The sequence below is a fragment of the Clavelina lepadiformis genome, chromosome 1 (assembly GCF_947623445.1).
Source record: "Clavelina lepadiformis chromosome 1, kaClaLepa1.1, whole genome shotgun sequence".
Classification (NCBI taxonomy): Eukaryota; Metazoa; Chordata; class Ascidiacea; order Aplousobranchia; family Clavelinidae; genus Clavelina; species Clavelina lepadiformis.
In genome coordinates, this window is record NC_135240.1 from 6,351,398 (window position 1) to 6,372,340 (window position 20,943).

The 20,943-nt window shown below is 36.7% G+C and overlaps 4 protein-coding genes and 2 non-coding genes across 8 annotated transcripts; 3 read left to right on the forward strand and 3 right to left on the reverse strand.

The window, feature by feature from the left end:
* Positions 1-4,439: 4,439 nt before the first annotated feature.
* Positions 4,440-4,511, forward strand: Trnae-uuc (transfer RNA glutamic acid (anticodon UUC)). Its single transcript has one exon. It is a non-coding gene; the product is annotated as a tRNA-Glu (tRNA).
* Positions 4,512-4,517: 6 nt separating this feature from the next.
* On the forward strand, positions 4,518-4,588 carry Trnag-gcc (transfer RNA glycine (anticodon GCC)). The gene has a single exon. It is a non-coding gene; the product is annotated as a tRNA-Gly (tRNA).
* Positions 4,589-7,372: 2,784 nt separating this feature from the next.
* LOC143472075 (RING finger protein 37-like) lies at positions 7,373-10,866 on the reverse strand. Of its 2 annotated transcripts, XM_076969936.1 has the most exons (4): positions 10,594-10,866; positions 9,992-10,140; positions 9,738-9,795; positions 7,373-9,656 (listed from the first exon to the last, which is right to left on the reverse strand). In XM_076969936.1, exons 1-4 carry the CDS (start codon positions 10,708-10,710, stop codon positions 8,583-8,585), a joined length of 1,398 nt encoding a protein of 465 aa, XP_076826051.1. In that variant the 5' UTR covers positions 10,711-10,866; the 3' UTR covers positions 7,373-8,582. The 2 variants fall into 2 exon arrangements, with proteins under 2 accessions (XP_076826051.1, XP_076826049.1); XM_076969934.1 differs by having other exon boundaries at positions 7,375-9,795; positions 10,594-10,865.
* A 445-nt stretch (positions 10,867-11,311) lies between these two features.
* On the forward strand, positions 11,312-13,586 carry LOC143452972 (copper transport protein ATOX1-like). Of its 2 annotated transcripts, none has more exons than XM_076954135.1 (3): positions 11,312-11,963; positions 12,174-12,255; positions 12,589-13,586. In XM_076954135.1, the coding sequence occupies exons 2-3, from the start codon at positions 12,195-12,197 to the stop codon at positions 12,711-12,713; spliced, it is 186 nt and encodes a 61-aa protein (XP_076810250.1). In that variant the 5' UTR covers positions 11,312-11,963; positions 12,174-12,194; the 3' UTR covers positions 12,714-13,586. The 2 variants fall into 2 exon arrangements, with proteins under 2 accessions (XP_076810250.1, XP_076810243.1); XM_076954128.1 differs by having other exon boundaries at positions 11,479-12,067.
* On the reverse strand, positions 13,582-16,174 carry LOC143452963 (protein FRG1-like). The gene is made up of 8 exons (XM_076954122.1): positions 15,974-16,174; positions 15,622-15,755; positions 15,287-15,428; positions 15,045-15,159; positions 14,834-14,938; positions 14,435-14,554; positions 14,000-14,088; positions 13,582-13,842 (listed from the first exon to the last, which is right to left on the reverse strand). Exons 1-8 carry the CDS (start codon positions 16,033-16,035, stop codon positions 13,806-13,808), a joined length of 804 nt encoding a protein of 267 aa, XP_076810237.1. The 5' UTR covers positions 16,036-16,174; the 3' UTR covers positions 13,582-13,805.
* On the reverse strand, positions 16,084-19,694 carry LOC143452952 (uncharacterized). The gene has a single exon (XM_076954112.1). It carries the CDS (start codon positions 19,181-19,183, stop codon positions 16,853-16,855), a length of 2,331 nt encoding a protein of 776 aa, XP_076810227.1. The 5' UTR covers positions 19,184-19,694; the 3' UTR covers positions 16,084-16,852.
* Between the last annotated feature and the right edge of the window lie 1,249 nt (positions 19,695-20,943).

Below are 20,943 nucleotides of genomic sequence, written 5' to 3' on the forward strand. Positions count from 1 at the left end.
CGGTATGGGTGGTAGAAGGTTGAATAAACAAACAAAAAACTCAACAATAATGTTATTCTTAACTCATAAAGCGTTTTGTTTGTCGAATCGCGCCGGTATGTTCTTAAAAATCTTCTTCATAAAACAGAAAAAAATTTGTACGTGTATTGCTTAGGTTGCTGTGTAAGGGCGTAGGCCTACACAATACAAGAAATAATTGATATACCGTACATGAGGCGTTTTAATGTGTTTTTGGGGAAAAAAACGGTCTCTTAAAATTTCTTCTGCCGTCTCTAAATTTTACTTATAACGGTCGCTAAAGTAAAAGAAAATAAAACTTGTACACGTGTGATCCAGGCAACGCTTAGTTTCTTCCACCCACGTAGGAAGCGATTATTAATATACCGAATTCTGGCAACCTAAACACCACTCACTGTTTTTCTTGAAAGCCCTGACAAGCGGTAACGAAATTACCCAAACGATTTAAAGCCGCAACCAATCAAGCAAGAGGCCGTTCGGGTGCATTTTTCAAAATCGATATGTCTAGGATTTATTAAAACAAATGAAGGCTGTAGAGTTTATGCTTCGTTAAGTAAAAAAATATAAAAAGTTTAATTACAGGGTCATGCGGCTTAAACTTGCTTTCTGAACGTTCCGAGGAAACTTTAATTTATTCAACGAACCGAAAATTTGTCGTTAAAACGTCATTATTAAAAGCAATTATGGCGTCCTCTCGTGTTGTGGTTAGACGAAAACTGACCGCGGTTGGATTAGAGTGATTGAAATTTATGGATTCTTCAATCACTGGTCCGACAACTTTAACACCAAAACCATATATAAGTACATATGTCTAAAACGCCGCAGAAAATCGACCTCAGTCCGAATTCAATCCCGTAATTATACGGAGTGTAATTTTTTTTACAAGATCACATTCTTTTAAACAAGAAAAATAGCGGCGTTTGAAAACCTCAAGCTCCTACTGGTCTTTTTACAAAACTATCTGTCGATATGTGTCTACTTTATACTCAGATGGAATTTCACGTAAAATTCCCCAAAAGGGAAAGAATTTAAACGCTTTTCTGTAACCCTACAGCCATTCCCAGTACTTTCAAATGAAATACGACATTCCTATATAGTTTATACCGGCAAAGTAATCGAATGACACCAAGTTCTATGACATCATTTCGGATTAATTTGCGTTTGGCAATTACAAGTCTAAGCCAGAGTTTATATTTAGCTGTAAAAGCACCGATGTTGAAAAGTAATTCAAAATATCTTTGTTGTTTCATTTTAAAAAACGTTTAGCCACCTAATTATAATTTTTCCGTGTGACAATTAAGCCTTGTTAATATTTATATTGCTGAAACTAAGAATTACACAACACGACATATTAGGCAAGGGCAATCATACAATATACGCTACGCAGAGCACTTAGGTTAATTCCAAATAATATGTTAAGTTCTGGAATAAGGCCAGGGCCGAATGAAATATTACTACCAATATGCTGACGAAAGAATTAAACGACCAACATGCCGAGTTAACAACAGACAAGTTACTTGAACTATCCTTTTACGCAACAATTTAGCTTCATGGAATTTTGAACTTATTCCAGAGATGAAACTATCCTGTTATCGAGATAAAAAAGTGTCTCTTCTATGTATATACAATATGTTCAATATTCTACGGTGTATGGCTTTAATGTGACTATTTGACTCTCAATAAACAGCCGCCGTTTGTGCTATACCTGGGTGTACGGGTCCACAACCAACCGCACAACGGCAATATTTAAGAAAATTTTTGTCGAAGTCGCAAACCCTGAACTTCAAATCTACCTGGAATCGAGTTTACACGGAAAACAAACGAAGGGGCTGTGTGGGAACAAACAATAAAGCGGTTATCGGGTGCTCGATTTAAACCCTTGTATGACGTCACAAGAGAAAAGGTCAAGTAGACTGGGTTAAGTTCTTGGGTGGGTTGTATTTTGGAGTTTTCGTCGAAAAAATCGTAACATCTTGCTTGTGCAATTCAACGCTACCGACACTGGATATTAAATTTAAAGGCAAAGAAAGAGTAGACTTTTGAAAATCGTTGAAAACCTTGAAATATTTGCAGCAAGTTGTTTAGGGCGCTTGTTTGCAAATGGATGTCTTTAACACTTAAATATAATCGTCACTCAAATTTGAAAAGGTTTCTTCAAGGGTCCCTGCGGTAATTCTCACGCGAGACAGCTGTAGACGAAATGTCTGTTTTCTCGCCAATAAATTAAAAACCCTAAATATAACTACAATTTATTATCATTAGGGTAAAAAAAGTTTATATTTACGATGGTGTTACGCTTTTCAATTTATTCCAGTCAATTCCAATCACACTGGTCCTGGTGGTTTCTATTGCTTTTATTTACTCAGCGTTGCTGTATTATAGCACCTACGGGTATTGCCTGTGTTAAAGGTTTTGAATTTCAGCCTACAAATTAATTTTCAGTTGTTTTTCGTAATTGCCACTTCTGTTTTGGACAAAGACCATTTTCTGCAATTATGGCACTTACGCTATGTAATCGGAGAGGAAAGCGCCGCTGGCCAATAAGCAATCAAGTAAATTAAAATTTCTTTCATGAAAATGCGATAATTGTTCGACGAGGTGGCCTTCTAGCAATGTATGGTTTCACTTAATTGTCTGAACGAGGCTACACACGACTCCCACTCTTCTGATGCCTGGACAAATCACAAGGACCTACAAGGGCCCAACTTCGTCATAATAGCCTTTGTTTGAGTTGTCCTGCTGTGGTTTTGACGCTTACATTGCAGGATGGACATCCGGTCGTTCCTTGTTTGTTTCAACTACCGCCTGTTGGATTTGCACATCTGAACATATTTGGCAAGCTGTCAATCGTATTGTGACATCAGACTAATTGTCTCTGTGAGGTCATAGAAAAAGATTTCCTCCAACCAATAACAAATGTCTTGAACAACTTTAACAACAGACTTTAATGTAACAAAAGTCTTCCGAAAATGAAGGACACACAGTTAATTAGCGAATCAAGCGCAGTAAACTGACCCGATAATATTGCGAATTATATATAACGCCCAACTCTGCAAACGTCTCATTATTTTAGTGGACTGATACCCAACTTAGCAAAATCGCGTGTAAATTAAAAATGACGGAAGTCACAAGCGATAATCCCCTCCGTAATGTGTTACGACAATATGTTGCTCATTTGCAGTTGATCACGTGCTAATAAGATTGGTATCATCCTGTCAGGGCTAATCAAATCCAACAAATGTGAGTGTGGATTTTAGATCATCAATTGATGGAAAATATACAAACCAGTTGACAGGGTCCAAGACCAGCGGAAGGATTAGCGTTCGTAATGAAAATGGCACAAGTTTCAAATAACTAAATCCCTTTCCGCAGACGCCATGTCAATCATAATTTCTCATCGATTTTGTGCTCTTCAGACAAACGGGAGCTAGGTCATTTCAACAGCGGTAAAGCATGCTGTTCGAGTTCCTTTTAATTGGCATTGAATCAACAGAGTACAGTAATTCGCTATTAGGCTATATTGAAAGAATTTGTTTTGATATAGATTAAACTTCGCGTTGTTGGTAGTTATCATGAAGCTATTGTCGTAACCGGTACGTCAATCCGTACGTCAATCCACATAAAATCAATAACGGAGGTGTTTTGAACAAGGCATTGTCATCGACATAATACTCGTGGTCTCGGTCAAGTATCTCGGAGTACATGAACGGAACACACTTAATGTGAAAATGAGAATTTTTTTCTTATTCTCATTAATAGCTTCTTTGTACAAGCGTTGAATGTACACCAACGCATTTCGTACCAACTTTCATCAAGCTTCTTTTAAACTTTTAAGTTTTCATTAAAACCTCCCCGTCGACTGTCTTTGTTGCGTCAGACAAAAGACATTGTGACGTTTCGGTACGGGAGTCTACTTTAATGTCTCCGTAATGCGGCCGTCAGTTACCTGCGTTTAAAAGACTCTTAACCTGATTGGCTACAAAAACATTGCTTTGATTTAGAAGCAAATTACAAAAACATTGCTTGATTGTCATTAAGCTTTGAAAAAACAATACTAACACTACCGACATCACACGCGTCGCCAGCTGAGATATAAATGCAATTATTTCAAGAACTAGTCGTCGCCATTGAGGACGGATTGTCGTTACAGCAGTATAAAGTGTTCTCGTATACTTAATAGTAGTTAGAATTGGCCTGCGACATAGCTCAGTATGCAAGTAACATTACAACTTATAAAGACATTATTTCAAATATTCTTAAACTTTGTCTGTATCTTTGTACGGTACTTAATTGAAAACTATGCATTTGTCGCACTTGAATAACATTATAACCAAACTTTCTATTACCCAAAACACCCGCAAACCATTGCGAGTGCGCAAACGAGTGGTATATAGCTGCTAATAGCGCAATTTGTAGACGTCTCCTACATGGTCTAGTGGTTAGGATTCCTGGCTTTCACCCAGGCGGCCCGGGTTCGATTCCCGGTGTAGGAACACTTAGCATTGGTGGTTCAGTGGTAGAATCCTCGCCTGCCACGCGGGGGGCCCGGGTTCGATTCCCGGCCAATGCAAACTTTTCATTTTGAAAAATATTTCGATTACATTGAAATTAACAAATGAGATACCATCTTCCATGACTGGCCACAGTCAATACACAAATTATTTTTGGATATGTTATGCTTGGTTGTCTTGTTTCATGCTTGTATCATAACGATTTTGGTTTTACACACTCAATTGGTCTAACTACAGTAGCATAAACTTTCCGAGCTAAACAGGTTTTGCAAATTGACGTATACCAGGTCAAATAAATCAGATCATCCGATGGCTAAATAAAAGTTTGCTAACATTTTGCTAAGTTTTATTCAGAAATTTTTTTTGCACTAGAACACTCCATCGAAAACTTTGTCATTGTGACAATCATTGTTTAACATTAAAGGTTGGCTAAATTCCGTTTTTGCGAAATTCAGCTAAAATATAAAATGTAAGTAGCGGTTTTAAACAGAGATCGCGTTGATTTCGAGGCTGTGAAGAAACAACCATGTCAACATTTCAGTAAATAGGTATGTTTTTGTCAGTTAGCGAAACCAAGTTATGGACTGAAGTTGAGTGTCATGAAATCACCCACAATTCTCACACTACGTCATAATCACCATAACCGTGTAAAAACAACAGCTGAGTAGGTTTTAAAGACAAGAGATTGACATTATCTTAAGACCGGAATGGCAAAATTGCGCTTTTAACGCTCAATCGAGCGTATAAAAACAGAAAATTTTTTACTGCTGACGTAAAATTTCACTAGACGCTTGTAGAACATGTAATAATTGTGTGGTAAGAGCGCGGTGAAAACGAAAACAATGCTCCCACTGTTTGGAATAGGTCACTTCTGTAATCGTTGTAATAATAGTTTATCAAAATAACTCTTTCTCATTGCAGTTTGAAATTTGTCAATCAAATATCAAAACTTTAGTTTTTTGGTCACGTTACCAATCATCATTAGTTTTATGATTGTATTCTGATGATTTGTGCCAATATATCAACGGCTTTGTATTGGCCTAAAACGCGAACATTAGTAAAGATTTGGCCTTATAATATTATTCAGGATAAGGACAAACTGATCCATGTTTGCAAACCGCCAGGAAACCAAAACAATGAAAACAAAGTTCCACTTCCGACGAAGAATTTGTTTGGTGTAAAATGTTGTTAAAAACTTAAAAAAACAAACAGTTGGCCAATTTTCAAGCGGCTGAATTTGAATCCGGCCTTTCAGGTTAAACCGCAAATCATGAAGATTTACATGATTGCCACCTTGCAAAGTCAGACAAAATTTGCGCCATGCACAATAACAATACTCAGTAGGCCCTAAAAATACCGGGTTTTGTGTAGGGATCAATTTGTCCCTTATTATGTTTACGCAGGTTTGATTTTCAAAGAAAACATGGTCTGACATTAACGAAAGTGGTAATTTTGTAAAACGATCCATTGAACGATAGTTATTTATTTCCTTTATATGGTCAGTACGCGTGTTGCTTTAAATCAAGTGTCAAGGGTCAGAGCAACACAGTCGCATTATTACATACAAAGGCTTATGATGTTAATACCAGCTATACGATTTCGACGCAAAGATGACATTTTATTGACGTAAGTAGGATTTTAAAAATTGACCTCATAAACGCGTTACTTCATGTCAGTCTGTACTGACAAAACTACGTTTAACCTTTATTTTAGCAACTGTATTGGACTGGTTTGAAGGGTGTTTGTTTTCGTGGCTGCTTTTTGGCATCGGGCCACATGGAAAGTAACATCAAAATTGGTAAAAATTTTAAATTGATATGTGTTGTTAGATTGCGTACTTTTGAGAAATTTGAGTAAAAATGTTTATTTTAAATTGTTTTCTATCGTTTGATACTCAGTGTCAACGGTGAAGTTTAGCATGGTATGATTGGTATATTGATACAAATGCGGCGAAAACCAAACCAAACCCTACACGAACAACTACAACGGTGTAAATGGAAGCGAGTTATCCATAATCGCCAGTAATTTTTCCCGCCTTCATTCTCTGTATATAGCCTCAAAACACGATCCAATCCGGTATTTGTATTTCGCATTTGCAAGCTTGCACTGGTTTGCTACACAATCTTCGTTGCGTTATGCGTGAATGCACGCATTATAGAAATCTGAAACCATTACGCTTCTGACGGGCTCAAAATTCTGAAAGTATTGGTTTTTAGACGGTTCATTGACCTAGTAATATTGTAAAAATAAAAGTGTGTGTTTAGCTGGAAGCTGTGTATAGTTTAGCAAAAGATAACACATTTCCAACAAGTTAGCACCTATTTGACAATCGGTCCTTACGCATTCGTTTCATTGTAACGAAAATCAATGCTTCGCACATGATGGTTTTTTACTTTGCATCGCCGTTAGACTTCTATGCTATATCCATAAAGGATGACTCATCGAAAAGAATTCATATGTGTTTGTAGGTGTTTTTAGTGTAGTTATTAAAGTGTTTTCACACATCAATAAGAACAAGATTTCTGAGTAAGGCTAGGCTAAGCTTTTGTGGAAGGATACTCTTTTTACTACTTCATGCTTTACATGACAGACTTCAGTCGATCTATGAAGACAGGAATTTGTAATCACATTGATGAAATCGCCAAACGTGACAAAATTTAACGATTTGAAAAAATGCAAGTACCCCTGTTAAGAAACCGAGTGCATTGCGAGTCTACGCAAACCTATACAATGCCAGTAGCAATTATTGACATGATAAGCAAGTGTGGGCACTGATTGGCATCGCTGACGTGAGCCCGACATTGCTCAACCTTTAGCGCCTGCCTCTGTAAGATAGGTGCAATTTGTAATAATAACAACAGAAAATTTACTCCCTGCCTTAAACGCTTCATCTGCACGGACTGGTTTCAGGTTACCCGCCTAAAATACCGGCTCCATTGTTTCGACAGTGCAAGGTCATTAACAGAATTCTTGGTTTAAACTCATCCGCCGCGTTCGTTCATCCGTATCAGATTGTAGGACCACACCTGGCGAACAACGCAGGAATTGTCTTACCCTGGAATTGTTGATGAGTTCGGGATTATAGGGACGTGTGTTGCTGGGTATACCAACATAGATTGAATGATGTTCTGATCTGATAAATTGCAAAGTATAACTTCGAAGCAGAACTGTTTTTATAAGTTAGAATTTGTCTATTTTAAAATTTCGCGAATGTTTAAACGAACTCGATACTGAAGGTTTCAGCATAAACTCCGCCTATAGTCTCACAGGCGGCATATACCAAAGGAGGTGTCGAATTACTTTGTGCGCGCGAGTGCAACTGGCAACATTTCGCCTTTGAGAAAAATTTCATAATTCTTCCAAGTGTTGAATTTCATGCTTCCTCCTTACGCGTAAAAAGGTGGAGGAATGTAATTTGCAAGGGTCAAAACGCGACAACACTCGATTCGCTAAGTGGTTGCATAGACAACCTGAACTGCCGATACAGGTTTTACAAATCCGAAGTTTCGATAGAAAATTTTGGCCTCATACAGTGAGGTTACCGGTCATACAGGGCTAGCAAAAACCCTCGCAACAAAATGGAGATTTTTGTTAGTCAACAAATTGAACAGAACAATCCGACAAAATATTTATCCACTTTCAGGGAAAAAACGGATTTAGCTCAACGTCACAAACAATCAATTGTAACGCGCTCTTAAGAAATCAACTATCCATAATCCATTCTTGTTGCATGAAAATAATTCATGCTCTTGTTCACATTTTACTAATAATTAATAAGACAACGCAACTATCGCAATAATAATGTGGTCGTAAAGCACTCTAACGCCCACTTGCGGAAGTTTTTTTCGTATTAAAGCAACACAGTAAGCTGACTGGAATTAACGATTGTATTGGTATGCGTTACCCTTTGTTCCTAATTTTACCGCTTGTAAGTTCAATTAAATAACCTGTAACACACGAATGATACTTTTCAAGTCAAAACGCAAGCAAGTGCAAAATGGATGAGCCCATATTATGGCATAGTAAAACGCAGAAGAGCGTTCGAGAATAGAATCAGTGGGTTCTAGCCACATCCTTAAACGTATAAATGTCATTGCATTGCGGGCAAGCCTGCACAGCGTCCTTTGAAAGCTGAAACTGCAACAAACAATTTCTGCAAAATCTGTGCTGACAAGGCAAGCTATATTGTAACAAAGAGGAAGATAAAAATATGTGGCAGTTTGCGCAATTGATTGTGTCCGTACTTGGAGTGGTTCTGCCAACAATTCGATATTTAGCAGTGTTAGATTTCACTTTTTCCAATGCAGACTCGAGACTTCCATTTACCCGTCCTTTATGCTTCATTCTGGATGTGGATAGCGTATCTGCCTGCCTTGAAAATTTTGTAAGTTGTTTAGGATCGGACAAATTTGCTTTACACATTTTTTGTTTTTTTGGTGCAACTTCATCATCTTGTACTTCATGTAGAAAAGAAGGAATTCTTTTTCCGGGATATTTTTCACCTCCAGGTATCTTTTCAAGTGCACTGCAAGTGCCTTCACTGGCAGAACTAAGATTTGTTGTATTTTTATCCAGTAAATATTGATCGAGTTTAAGTTTTAAAAAGACATTGGAAACTGGCTTGCATTTTTCATTGAATAAGATCCCGGTGAAAGGGTCGGAAGGAAGCCGACCCCACTCGGCTTGAGTTTGTATGTGTTTGTCCAAAGTTCTTTGATCTACAGTGTGTCCACTTGGCAGTAATACTGGATTTTCCATGACAGTAAAAAGTATTGAATCTAGAAATTCGGCTGGTACATTATTGTCTGCCTTGGATTTTTCAGCTTTCTTGCCAGCAGTGAAATCAGTAACATTTTCATATTGATTGTCACACAAAGTAGTTGAACTGCTTGCAGATGCATTGTAAAATGAATGCTGGGTTGCATTTTCAACGTTTTTAAACTTCATCCACTTTGAAATGAATTCTTGTGCTTTGTTTCTATCACATGTCCCAGAGGGTTTCCCCCAGATCGAAAGTTGTGAAACCGAAGGAATTGTTCCTTTAAGCATTGTCATAATTCCAATTTTCACTGCTATTATATTGTACAGTCTACCTCTCAAATTTGTTACCACATTATCCTTACACATCTGAGGAGAAATTGGCATTTTATTGTCCTCCTTGTAGTACTGATTGTTAAAACAAACTTGAGTTGGCAAATCCAAGCATACTTGGCCCACTTTATAATTAATGGCGTTTTCTGGAATCATCTCAACTTCTTTTAAATTTCTAGAGAACAGAACTCCATTTTATTGTTCATTGAAACTCTTACATCTTGGCAGTCATAAATTGAAATACTTAAAGGTATGCTATTTAATGCTGTGATTATGCATTACAATACAGTTGAATACAGTATTAAACACTTTCCACAAAGAGTTAAGGGTATTCCCAGTGCAAATTGAGCATAATACATCATAAAACTTACTTTGAATGTTGCAACACATAGATTTGTATAACTTTTGCACATTGCTGTCCAATGTATGGTTTGAGGCATATTTTCTGAAGTTCCACAGAAACTGGAAACTGGACAATTATAAAAGCTGGTGTTCGAGTAAATCTTTCCGCCTGAAAACCCTTGAAAAAGTACAAAAGGGAAAATGGTGATTGGTATTTGCTGAACTATGATTAGATTTCTCTTAGCTATTCTTGTTTTCACTATGCAGAGTCTATGCAAACTGTCAAGCCATGCTCATGTACAGAAAAAATAATATAACATGAAGTTACAGCATAAAAACTTGTCTATGCTTAAAAATGTATAAATTCTGAAATTTGGGTTTAGTGCAGAAGTGCGCAAACATGTGAAGCACTTGTATACTGGACATCTGCCAAATATGACCATTTTGTTGTGCACTTCTTCACTAGACCCTTAAACTAAGTTGAAATAAGTTACAGCAGTCCACAAGCCATAGCAAAAAGTATAGTGTTGAGCTGCATCTCCTAAGATATCATCAAAAATTGCCATGCAATCTAGTCTGGCCAGAAACAAATCTTACAAAAATATTTTTAAACTATTTCCACCGCACTTACCTTGGTCAACCTTTTTTCAGCCGATTCTATTAAATTTTCAGGGCCATGTTCATCAGCACACAAACAGGAACTTGAAATACGTGGCTGTAGTGGTGATGTGCAAAAATTCAAAGCCATTTTATGGCTTAAAAACTAGTTATTTCAGTATTTTGCAAAAACATGCGTCAGCAATGAACTGTTAACAGCCTTTGTTGGTGATAATTTATACCTAAACAGTTTGTAATTAAATTGGAATATTTTCATAATCAGTTAATTACTATTAACAAAGAAAAGCAGACACAACCGGAAAAAATTAAACTTTGTAGACCAAATATCGCATCGGCATCACATTGCAACATTAAAGCATTCATATAGGTATCGCAGTCAATGTCACTGAGTGACAGCCAGAGAGTCGGCACTCAGCAGTGCATGTTTGAGGAAACATCAGGTTTCTCACTTTCTGCACAATAATAGCTAACTTTAGTACTTTGGCATTGCTCCTCTAGCTTCTTTGCAGTGTCAACAACCTCCGCACAGGAAAGGAAAAGTGAATGAACAATGAAGCAAACATTTTTTTTCTCAAATAAAGTATCATAAAAGGTGAGTGCCCTTATAAAAAATCTATATTCATAAACATCTTATAACTGATATAGTTTAAGACCCGTCATTCAGATTTAAGGCATTTGCAGATATTATTTATCATTATGATCGTATAATGCAGTTTTATGTGACGCAATATTGTACTGACGTTGCATCAGTTTGTCCATCACCAAAATATGGTTTGCTTTCACTAAGAATTTGTTTAACTTCATTGCAATTAATTTTACAGCGTAATTGGTTGTGTGTAAGTTGCCGTTTCAGATCTTGAAAAAGTTGCAAAAAATCAGCACTTTTGGAGATAAAATGGGCCCAATTCGTGGTTTTAAGCAAGAAAGGGTACTCAGAACGAGAAATCAGTTGCGAAGATGCGTTACAGCAAGACTGCTGTGCATCGAACCATTGCAAATTTCAAGAATTTCTGTTCTTCCCTGTTTGAAAAATAAATCAAAACTTGTTTATGAGTAAATAGCTTGGTTACTTACCTGACAATGCCAAGAATATAGGTTACCTGTAACTAATTGGGCTGGGAATTTGATGATGAAAATTTAATAGTTGAAAGGCTATGCCTGAGGAATCTTGTTTAATGGAATTTTTAAGGATGTAATCTAAATGTCAGGATGTTTTTATGTTAATGAATCAACTAACATTCATACCCTAGATTGGAAATTTGTCATTTTTGGGTGAGAAACCTCCCTTGCGCAACAAAGTGAAACAAAAGCCATCATATGCGCAATTAATTCGTATCTTCCCACCAAACTTTCCAATCTGGTTCATACTGTATCTTTATCCAGGTTCCTGGTACTAGCTACATACATTAAATTAACTTACAGTTATACGAAATACGTTGTACATTACTTTCGTTTTAGAGTGAAATTTTCAAAACATCCAGATGCCTGTAAGTAATTATCATTGATAAAACTGCGATATATGTTGACGTTATTACTTTTACCAGTAAATTATGATGACTTCTAACTACTGTAGTACCATGATTTTTTTTCTAGACTTACGAGTTTAAAGTTGAAATGACATGTGAAGGTTGCTCAGGAGCAGTGACAAGAATTTTAACCAAAAAGTTGGGTGCAGGTAATTATCACAAAAAAGAAATAATGGGAACACATTAATACACCTGCATGTAATCCCACTACACTAATGAGCAAGTCAAAAATTAAAACTTGTCGGCAATTCCAACAGTTTTGGAAGTTTGGGTATTAGTAGTGAATGCAATTAAAGAAATTATCAAACACTTTTAGTTAAGATTCATATTACACTGTTTGTGTTATTCTGGAGTTGAGTGTTTGGTAGTGACTCATTACCACATGAGGTTTCTAAAACCCAATATAGGTAATGCGTTTTTAATGAAACAGGCGTTTTTGCTGTGGCGTATATGATGTATGTAGTTTAATTATTCATTTATAGATGCAAACTTCAACGTGGATTTGGCAGCACAGAAAGTGACGATCACATCAGATCTTTCACAGGATGAACTGACAGAGATGCTGAAAAAATCTGGAAAAGCTGTCACTTACATTGGAGTTCAGTAACCAGCATATAAATTTTTTCGCTTCAATTTTATCTGCAAAATTAGTGCTCATTTTTGCAGTATTGCGTAGATTGCTGAGATAAGTTGTGTGTATTATGCAAATAATTTTTCAAATCATTCAATTATTCCATCAGCTACTTGGTTTGTGAAGCTTTAATTAATGTATTTGATGGTTATGGCTGTATTTTATAGACCCCCAAAACAAACTACTTTGATTTTAATTTTGTTATAAATGGGAACATCATCTGGCAAAAGTTTTCAAACATCTATTTTCTGTAACTGGCACTTTGCAGAGTGCATTCAACTTTGAAACCTTGGCCAATTGACTGACTGTATATAGTAGGGATGTGCCAAATTGAAAGATTTTGATTCATAAAAATAGATTTTCATATTTGTGCGAGATCGACTCTTAACTTTGCGCAACTGCGAAAAAGAATCTTGTTTAAACTTGCCAGTTTGTTGATGAGTGAAGAAAATTCTACTGGTTTCTCGCTCATCCGAAATTAGGAAAAATTCTCGCAATCGTTCCTCAGTCTTTGGTAAGGTCAATGATAGGATAAAAAACGAATGTTTTTCAAAATATTGGATTCAGCTCGAAGTTACTTGCAAAATTCAGATTTGTAACAAAACTTGTTCATATTTGTGCTTAACATTTGGATTCATGTTCGATTTAGTACATGCCTACTTAGATTTACATCAAACAAACACCATATTGATGTGATTGTTGGTATATAGCTGGGTTTCAAACTTTATCATTAATTTCATTTGCAATGTCATAAATGTTTGTTTGATTTATTGCAGCAAAACTACTGGCAGTGTTTTTGTCAACTGAGTTTAAATTTCTTGCATCGCGAATTAAAACAATCAAGTTGCATGTATGTAGTTTTATAAAAGGCATTTGCAATAAAAACAAAAATAACCAATTCGAGGAAGTGGCAGTACTTCTCTTTGATCATAATCAAGCAAAAGTGACTGTACAGATGCACAGCTTCATGCAGCTTCTTTTGTTAAGTACTTTTCCAGCTTGATACTTCTCTCTGCTTGCTCCTCTTGAAGGTAATAAATATAACCTCAGGGCATTAACCCTTTCCTCTCACATACAGTATCTGTCAGATTTCATTTTGGAACGTCTGTAATATGAATATACTGTCACTGATGTATACAGCTTAATTGTGTTTGATATAACTAGAAATGGATCATGTTTGGAAATACTGTGAAGAACACTATCGATAACGAGTAACAGCAATCACTTTGTTAACATGGTTATGTATTGAAAATTCAACCAACCTATCCAACAAGGTCTCATGCAGCTTCCCACTGTCTTTGGCATTGTCAAGTTTTGAAACTTCATCTTCATTCAATCGTAACCTGTGGTCCTTAATATGAATAAGTTATTATTTAGTGCTTTCGACCGATATGTTTGCTCAGCTAACATGACATCACAAATGGTTTTTAGTATTTTTTATCAACAGCATTACTATGGTTGTGTGATCACATAAGGTGTGTACATCAGGGCCGAACCAGTGGAAAATTTTTATCGAGGCAAACATGTCAAGTATGTCCCCAGTTAAGAAAGTTGTTAAATGTAGTTGAGCTCCAAAAATGTTTTGTGCCAGAATTTCAGAAAATTTACGAAGGCAAGTGTGTCCGTTGCCTCAATGTAGATAGGGCCTAACAGCAGCAGGTTCAGTTGTGCATACATGAAGTGAAAATTCCTTTAACCTGCCAACTCTGAAATTTTTTGACGTAGTTAATTTCACATTCCTTCATGTTGGAGGCAGAGCTCTCTTCAGTCGGCCGACCGTCATCTGTCTTCTCATTACGCTCAGCGATGGATCTTATCTGGTAAATTAAATAATAAGAGTACGGTACAATAAAGGTCACATGGCCACTAACAAAAGCTTTCAAATACTTTATCTTCTACACAAGTAATTATGACCTGATGCTTGTTAGGCGCACAGCTGTGCTGTTGGCTTCAAGATAGGTCATTTTAAGATTATAGTCAAAATAAAATTTTGCATTGCCGAAGTATGATCCCAAAACCAATAAAAAAAATCCAAAACAATAGGTGGTTTATGTTATAATGGCATGCAGTGTCATCAAATAGAACAATTATGAAACCTGGAGCAGCTCGTCCTTTCCAGCCATCCTGCTTGTTGCTTCCAGGTCCCCTTCGTCATTGCAATTAACAAAGCATCCATTTGAGGCCATTAACGCCATCTTACCCTACATAAAAATGTCAATTCACTTCAAAACTTAAACGAATATCAGCTGCAAGCGTGTGATGTTGTCTGTCTAGGTTTGAATCTATGATGTCGTTGGCAATACTTACGTCTTGGAAGACGGGTTCCCATTGCTCCTTGGAGCTGATGGCATCACTAACCCCAACCACTTTATTCTGTCGATCGAGAGTTAGGTATTTTCCAAACCCCGTCTTTAAAGCAATTCTACAAACAATTCAGTCAAACATGAATGTAAAATAATGATAAGACTTCATTTATGAGATGGGTCAAAACAACATTTTGAAGAAACTTTTCCAGCGTGAAAATATAGCAGTTAACCTAAATTGCTCACTTAGTGTCAGACACCACAACACAAGTCAGCTGTTCAGGCAAGTCTGGGCCCTCTCCTTCAGGTCTAGGTGCACCGAGCGTGAACATACCATTGTCCATGGCCGATACGTAAATGTGTTTCCCCATTTCAATTGCAATTGTGCCTGTTAAAATACCCGAATTTCACTAATTTTATTCAGATATGTCATGATATTAAAATTACAAGATAATTATTTATGTTGGCAAGTTTTTTGAACTGTTTTTATTCGCTGATATTCATCGCTTACAGCTTTACTTTTAGTATTTGCAACGTTTTAACCAATCTGTTCTTATTGCACTTTGATCACTTTTGTTAACCTTTGAATTCTTCAATATTGGATGCAAGCCACCACCCTCCGTGGTCTTTTGTGTCCTTCTCCTGCTGTTCACGACGGATTTGTTCCGCATCATCATCACGTTTCCTCTTTTTATGCTTCTTTTTGTCCTTGTTTCTAATGGCAAAATAAACAAACGGTTCAATACACAGATGGCGGATTCCCCTTCAAAACCCTGTTTACTGAAATATGCTTTTATAGTTAAAAGACATTGTGAAATAAGGGACATATTAGGTGTGAGCAAAATATGATATACAGTATACTGTTTTGTAGTATGTGACGCTTAACTATAGTGAGGAAATGAAGAATTTTGCAAAGTTAAACTTGTTGTTTACTTTTTCCTTTTCTCTCCTTTAAATAGGAGTTTGGTGTTGCGAACTTTTGTGTAATCGCTCATCACCAAGGTATGGCTTCTAGTATTATTTTACTGCAGAAACCTAAGCAGCTAAAATATGTTGTTGCAGGTAAATTAAAATGAAACTAGATTCATGTAATCTTTATAGTAAAGCGATACATACAAACATGAACATCTCTGAGGTGTGACTTATTCTGAATAAAAAAATAAAGTTAAAAAAAGTAAAAAAAAATATCATGAAGGTACTACCAATCATTTGTTTTTTTGGTGCTTCAAAAAGAAAGGAATTTCCTACTAACAAATTTGTACGGCGTGCTCAAAAGTATGTAATAAAAAAAGAGGTGTAGTGGAGCGGTACAGCTTATTACTACAGATACAAATATTATCTCAACCTTGTCAATACAAACATGCATTGAGTGGCCATGGGAGGGAACTTCTGAATAAAATCCTGTTTGAGACAATTTACTACAAATCATGACTTAGTCAGATCACTGATGGTCGATAAAATATCGAACCACTTTGAACTGAACATAATTTGTGGAAAAAATAAATTGCGAGGAATTTTTTCCCAAAAAATAAACTAATTTAGGTAAGTTGGTGACATGAAACAACTGAATCATCAGATAAACAGAAAAAAGTAAGCCACGGAAAAATCATAAACACACTGTGGGTACTGTGTTGAAATAAAAATTTGAGTGTTTTTATCTTAGGCTTAAACATAAACAAAACACTGCGATCAAAACCACCAGTTGAATTACATTAAAACAATTGGTTCAATCAATATGCAAATTTTCTACAAGCAGGAGCAAGTAGTATAAAGATATAACTGGGAAGGCGTTTCTCAACAAGAGTTAGCAACTTATGAAAATAGACCGGATGTATTACCAAAGTCCCATCTAGGTAAAACACACTTGTCAAGGGGAACTAGAATTGTTTGTTGTGGAAGAACACTTCTTTGCAGTCTATCCTTTTCATGCTTTCGATTATGCAAACGCAGTTCGACATACTGGCGAAAACCTTTACCACAAATGTCACAGACATACGGTTTTTCACCAGTGTGTATTCGCTCGTGTACCTTTAAATTTTCTTTTCTGTTGAAGACTCTGGGGCACCCAGGGTGAGGACAAGGAAAACTGTCAAAATGAGTTCTTCGATGAACTGAAATCCGCTTTTTTGTTACTAAACGAGCACAAATGTCACATGGCACTTTCTGAGAGCTAGTACTACTCTCTTTAGAGCCATATAAGTGATAATTTCGATGCTTATCGAAGTAGTACTTTAACACGGATCGTCCGCATAAATTGCAAGTTTCCTTTTCGTCGCCGCAGCTGTTGTTCAGGTGATAGCGGTCAACATGCCGCTTTACCAACAAGTACAGTTTGATAGGTTTCTCTGGGTCCTTGCGTGAACCTTTACAGATTTTGCACTGAAAGAGTAGACACCTGGAGACACGGTGAAGCGCCACACTCTGAGATGGTATGTCATCCACAGAACACACTTGCCTTTCCAGATGCTCTATATAATTTAGAACTGAAAAGGTTTGGCAACATGATCTGCAAGTGATTGTTCCACCCACACAACTATTTGCTGAACCTTCATTTGAACCAAGTAGTGAGTTAAGCACCAAATCAGTTTCAAGAGATTGCGTTCCCTGATTTGCACTTTCTTGTCCAATGCCTGTTTTTGCAAGTTCATTATTGCGATTGTTGCTGACTACATCAATGGTAGAATGGTTGTCGGAGAAATCAATCCAACCATGCTCTGTTTTGAAGTGGCTTCGTAATTGATTCAGTGGAATGTTATTTGTGCAGACAACACATTCTACAATAACGTCACAGTGTTTCTCAAAAAGGTGAACACCAAATCGAAATTTGTTGTAAAAATTTTCTCCACAGCATTTCCCAATAGATTTTCTATATGAGCGATTAAACCTTGAGCGAGTTTTACCAGAGCTTCTGGTTCCCTGCTCTAGGAAATCCTCATCATCTTCATCTATGTTGATGTGGATGATTTTGCTTTTTTCCTGAAACTTCTTTTTGCTTTTACTACCACGTGGCCGTCCCCGTTTTCGTTTTTTCGAAACTCCGTGTTCATCCACTTTATGCTGAGTCAATTCTTCAGTGTTTGAGAATGACTCACCACATTGATCGCAAACATTTGAATGTTTTTCGTATTGCGGGACACCTGATTCCTTAGTAGGGGGTATAGAAGTCTCTTTCATTCCATTTGCACAGGTGGTCGTTTTACCATCAAAATTAAATGATGGCACGGCTAATTTACAGTCAAGGTCACTGTTATCGGAGAAGATGTCATCATCATCATTATAATACCAAAAATCATCATCATTTGCCACTTTGTCATTTTGATACTCGTTATTTTTTACCTTATCCATATTTCTATGCGATTTGCTTGCCGGTACTTTTTCAGCAAATCTATCACTAACTTCAATAATGGTGGGTTGATTACTAAATAATTCGTATTCGTTATCGAGTGATTCGCTGACGAGGTCTACTTCACCAAGCTGACGCATCATTTTCTCCTTAACGTCCTTGTCATCCACAATCTCTTCGATGACTTGAAGAGTTTCCTGCATATTTACTTTTGATTCGCTGTCAAATGGCAGAAAGTGTCCAACATAACAGAAACTCAAAATGTTTTCAAAACCCTTTGGTACTGTTATGTGTGTGCATGTTTTTACAGCAACATCAGAGAAATTACATGAAGACGCATTTCCTGCTGGAGTTTCAAACAATGCTGCAAAAACATCTGTTTGGTCTGTTATGTTTTCATTACAAAAATGTCTCCTGTTTGGTGAATTGCAATTTCTCGGGGCTGAAGTTAATTTATCTTCGAATGATTTTCCAAGTGTCGCTGCCAGCACTGAGCTATGGGCTAGAAGTTGTTTGTCAGTGTTCTGAATTGTTAGAATAACATCACAATATGGACTGTTTGACAAACGCTGGATGTTTAACTTTGACAGAACACTGCTGCCATGTTCTTCCAGTGAAGATCCAGAGTCAGAATGATCCAAAAAATCATCTTTCTTATTTTGGTAAGAATCAATCATTAACTGAGCAAGGTTGCTGTCAGAGATGCCAAGCTTCTTCACCAAGTTACTCCAATTTTCCTTCACCATAGAAGTGACTGAAATACTTTCGTTAGCCGAGCAGCCATTGCTAGCAATAGACATGATTTACGCTTGATACAGATATAAGCTAGGCAATATATATATTTCTGTAAGTCAAGTCAAAAGACTAGGGCTCAATTACTTTTGCAATCTTTCATCATAATCAAGTAGTGAGAGATCAATACCATGGAAGACCTGAATGGGATTTGGGAAAGAGTTATGAGGTACCAGTAATCAAAAACAAATTATGACGTAATAATTCCTCGATACTCGATCCTGGCATGAGAGAGCAAAAGTTAAGGAAACTCGACCCGACTCTGCTAGATCAGATTATTTAAAATATCCTTGAACCGAAGAAAGTCAGGTGGCCTAAAGATGAAATTTTAAATGACTTGAGCCATGAAGATTAAAGACAAGTTTAACTTGGCTAGCAGAAATGTGCAAATTTTATAGTAATTCACTTAATAGTATACTGAATATCTCTATTTCAATTAAAATTGCTATTTTACAGTAAATAGCAACCGTTGAGCTGTTAATTGTCATGATGTTGTGACAAAAATATTCCAAAGCCATGTCCGAATAGGCCTATGCTCAAATCGTTGAATCAATACTACCACTACACCGCCACCTTGCGCTTGTTTTTAAATCGCCAAGATCGACTTCGCTTCGATTTCAGAAAAGGTCTGACAAAACCATATGCTTCGGTAACATTGAAGGAAATTTTTCACTTTTAAACCCTTATCAATGGTTAATATTCCGTATTATGCTCAGTAAATTAGTCCTATCGTATTTATTAGAAAATAAGCACCAAGAATTATAAGCATAAGTATCATGGGCGTCCACAGGAATATTTGTAAACGGGGTGAAAATTTTTTTTTCTGTTTGCGCTAATCGAAATTTAATCACCCCAAAAACACCGTAAAAGCTTGTAAACGCGACCACGGTTTAACATAAATCGAATCTTTTACGACACCGTTTCAAAGCACTAACAGAAAAGTGGAAACGTTTCACTTTTTAAACATACCAAGTATCCACATTGTGAGCCTAGCAGAGCCTCTAGTAGACCATGTTGACCCGAAAGTCGCATGTTCCAAAGGCAAAAAACGATTCTAAGAGAACTGAGCAGCCTGAGGTCAAAATCGTAAGAAATTTAGGTTTTTTTGGATTTATGATTAAAAACAATATCGGTAACTGTCCTATCTTGTTTCATATTGAAAATTTACATAGGCTCTATGTCAAATTTACAGCTTAGCACAAATTCAGTTACCGTAAATTGGTATTTTTCTAACTTAGTAACCGGTGAAATAGCCTACAGAGGGACTAGGCCTATTTCACCATAAGTAGATCACGCAGCCCATAGTTAAAGGTAGGTGGTTAGTTTGCAGAATGGACATGCAAAAGTCGATTTAAGTTACTATGTTATAACATTTAAGTTAGGTTAACAAAAAAACCTAAAAATTAGCTTTAAACGTACAACTTTTTCCAGTGAAATAGTGACAGGCACCAGCCTAGACTCTAGACATTTTATTTGAAGAAATAGAAATATTGTATGCAACTTAAATAAAACTGTGTACAGACCAGGCTGCATTCTTTGCGTACTGCGCGACTGACCAATTTCCATATCAGTTTCCGAAAAAAATTGGGCGGATACGACTTCTTCGGATAAGTTTTTATGAAGGATAACTTTTTTGCTGTGTTTCCTTTAGTTCCAGTTGAATGGCATCAGAAAAACTAAGCAGAAGTACAAAACCACAGCGGCACATACGATATGCGCAGCCAAGACGTGCATTAGTCAAAATGCAGTTTGGTGTACAGAAGAACTA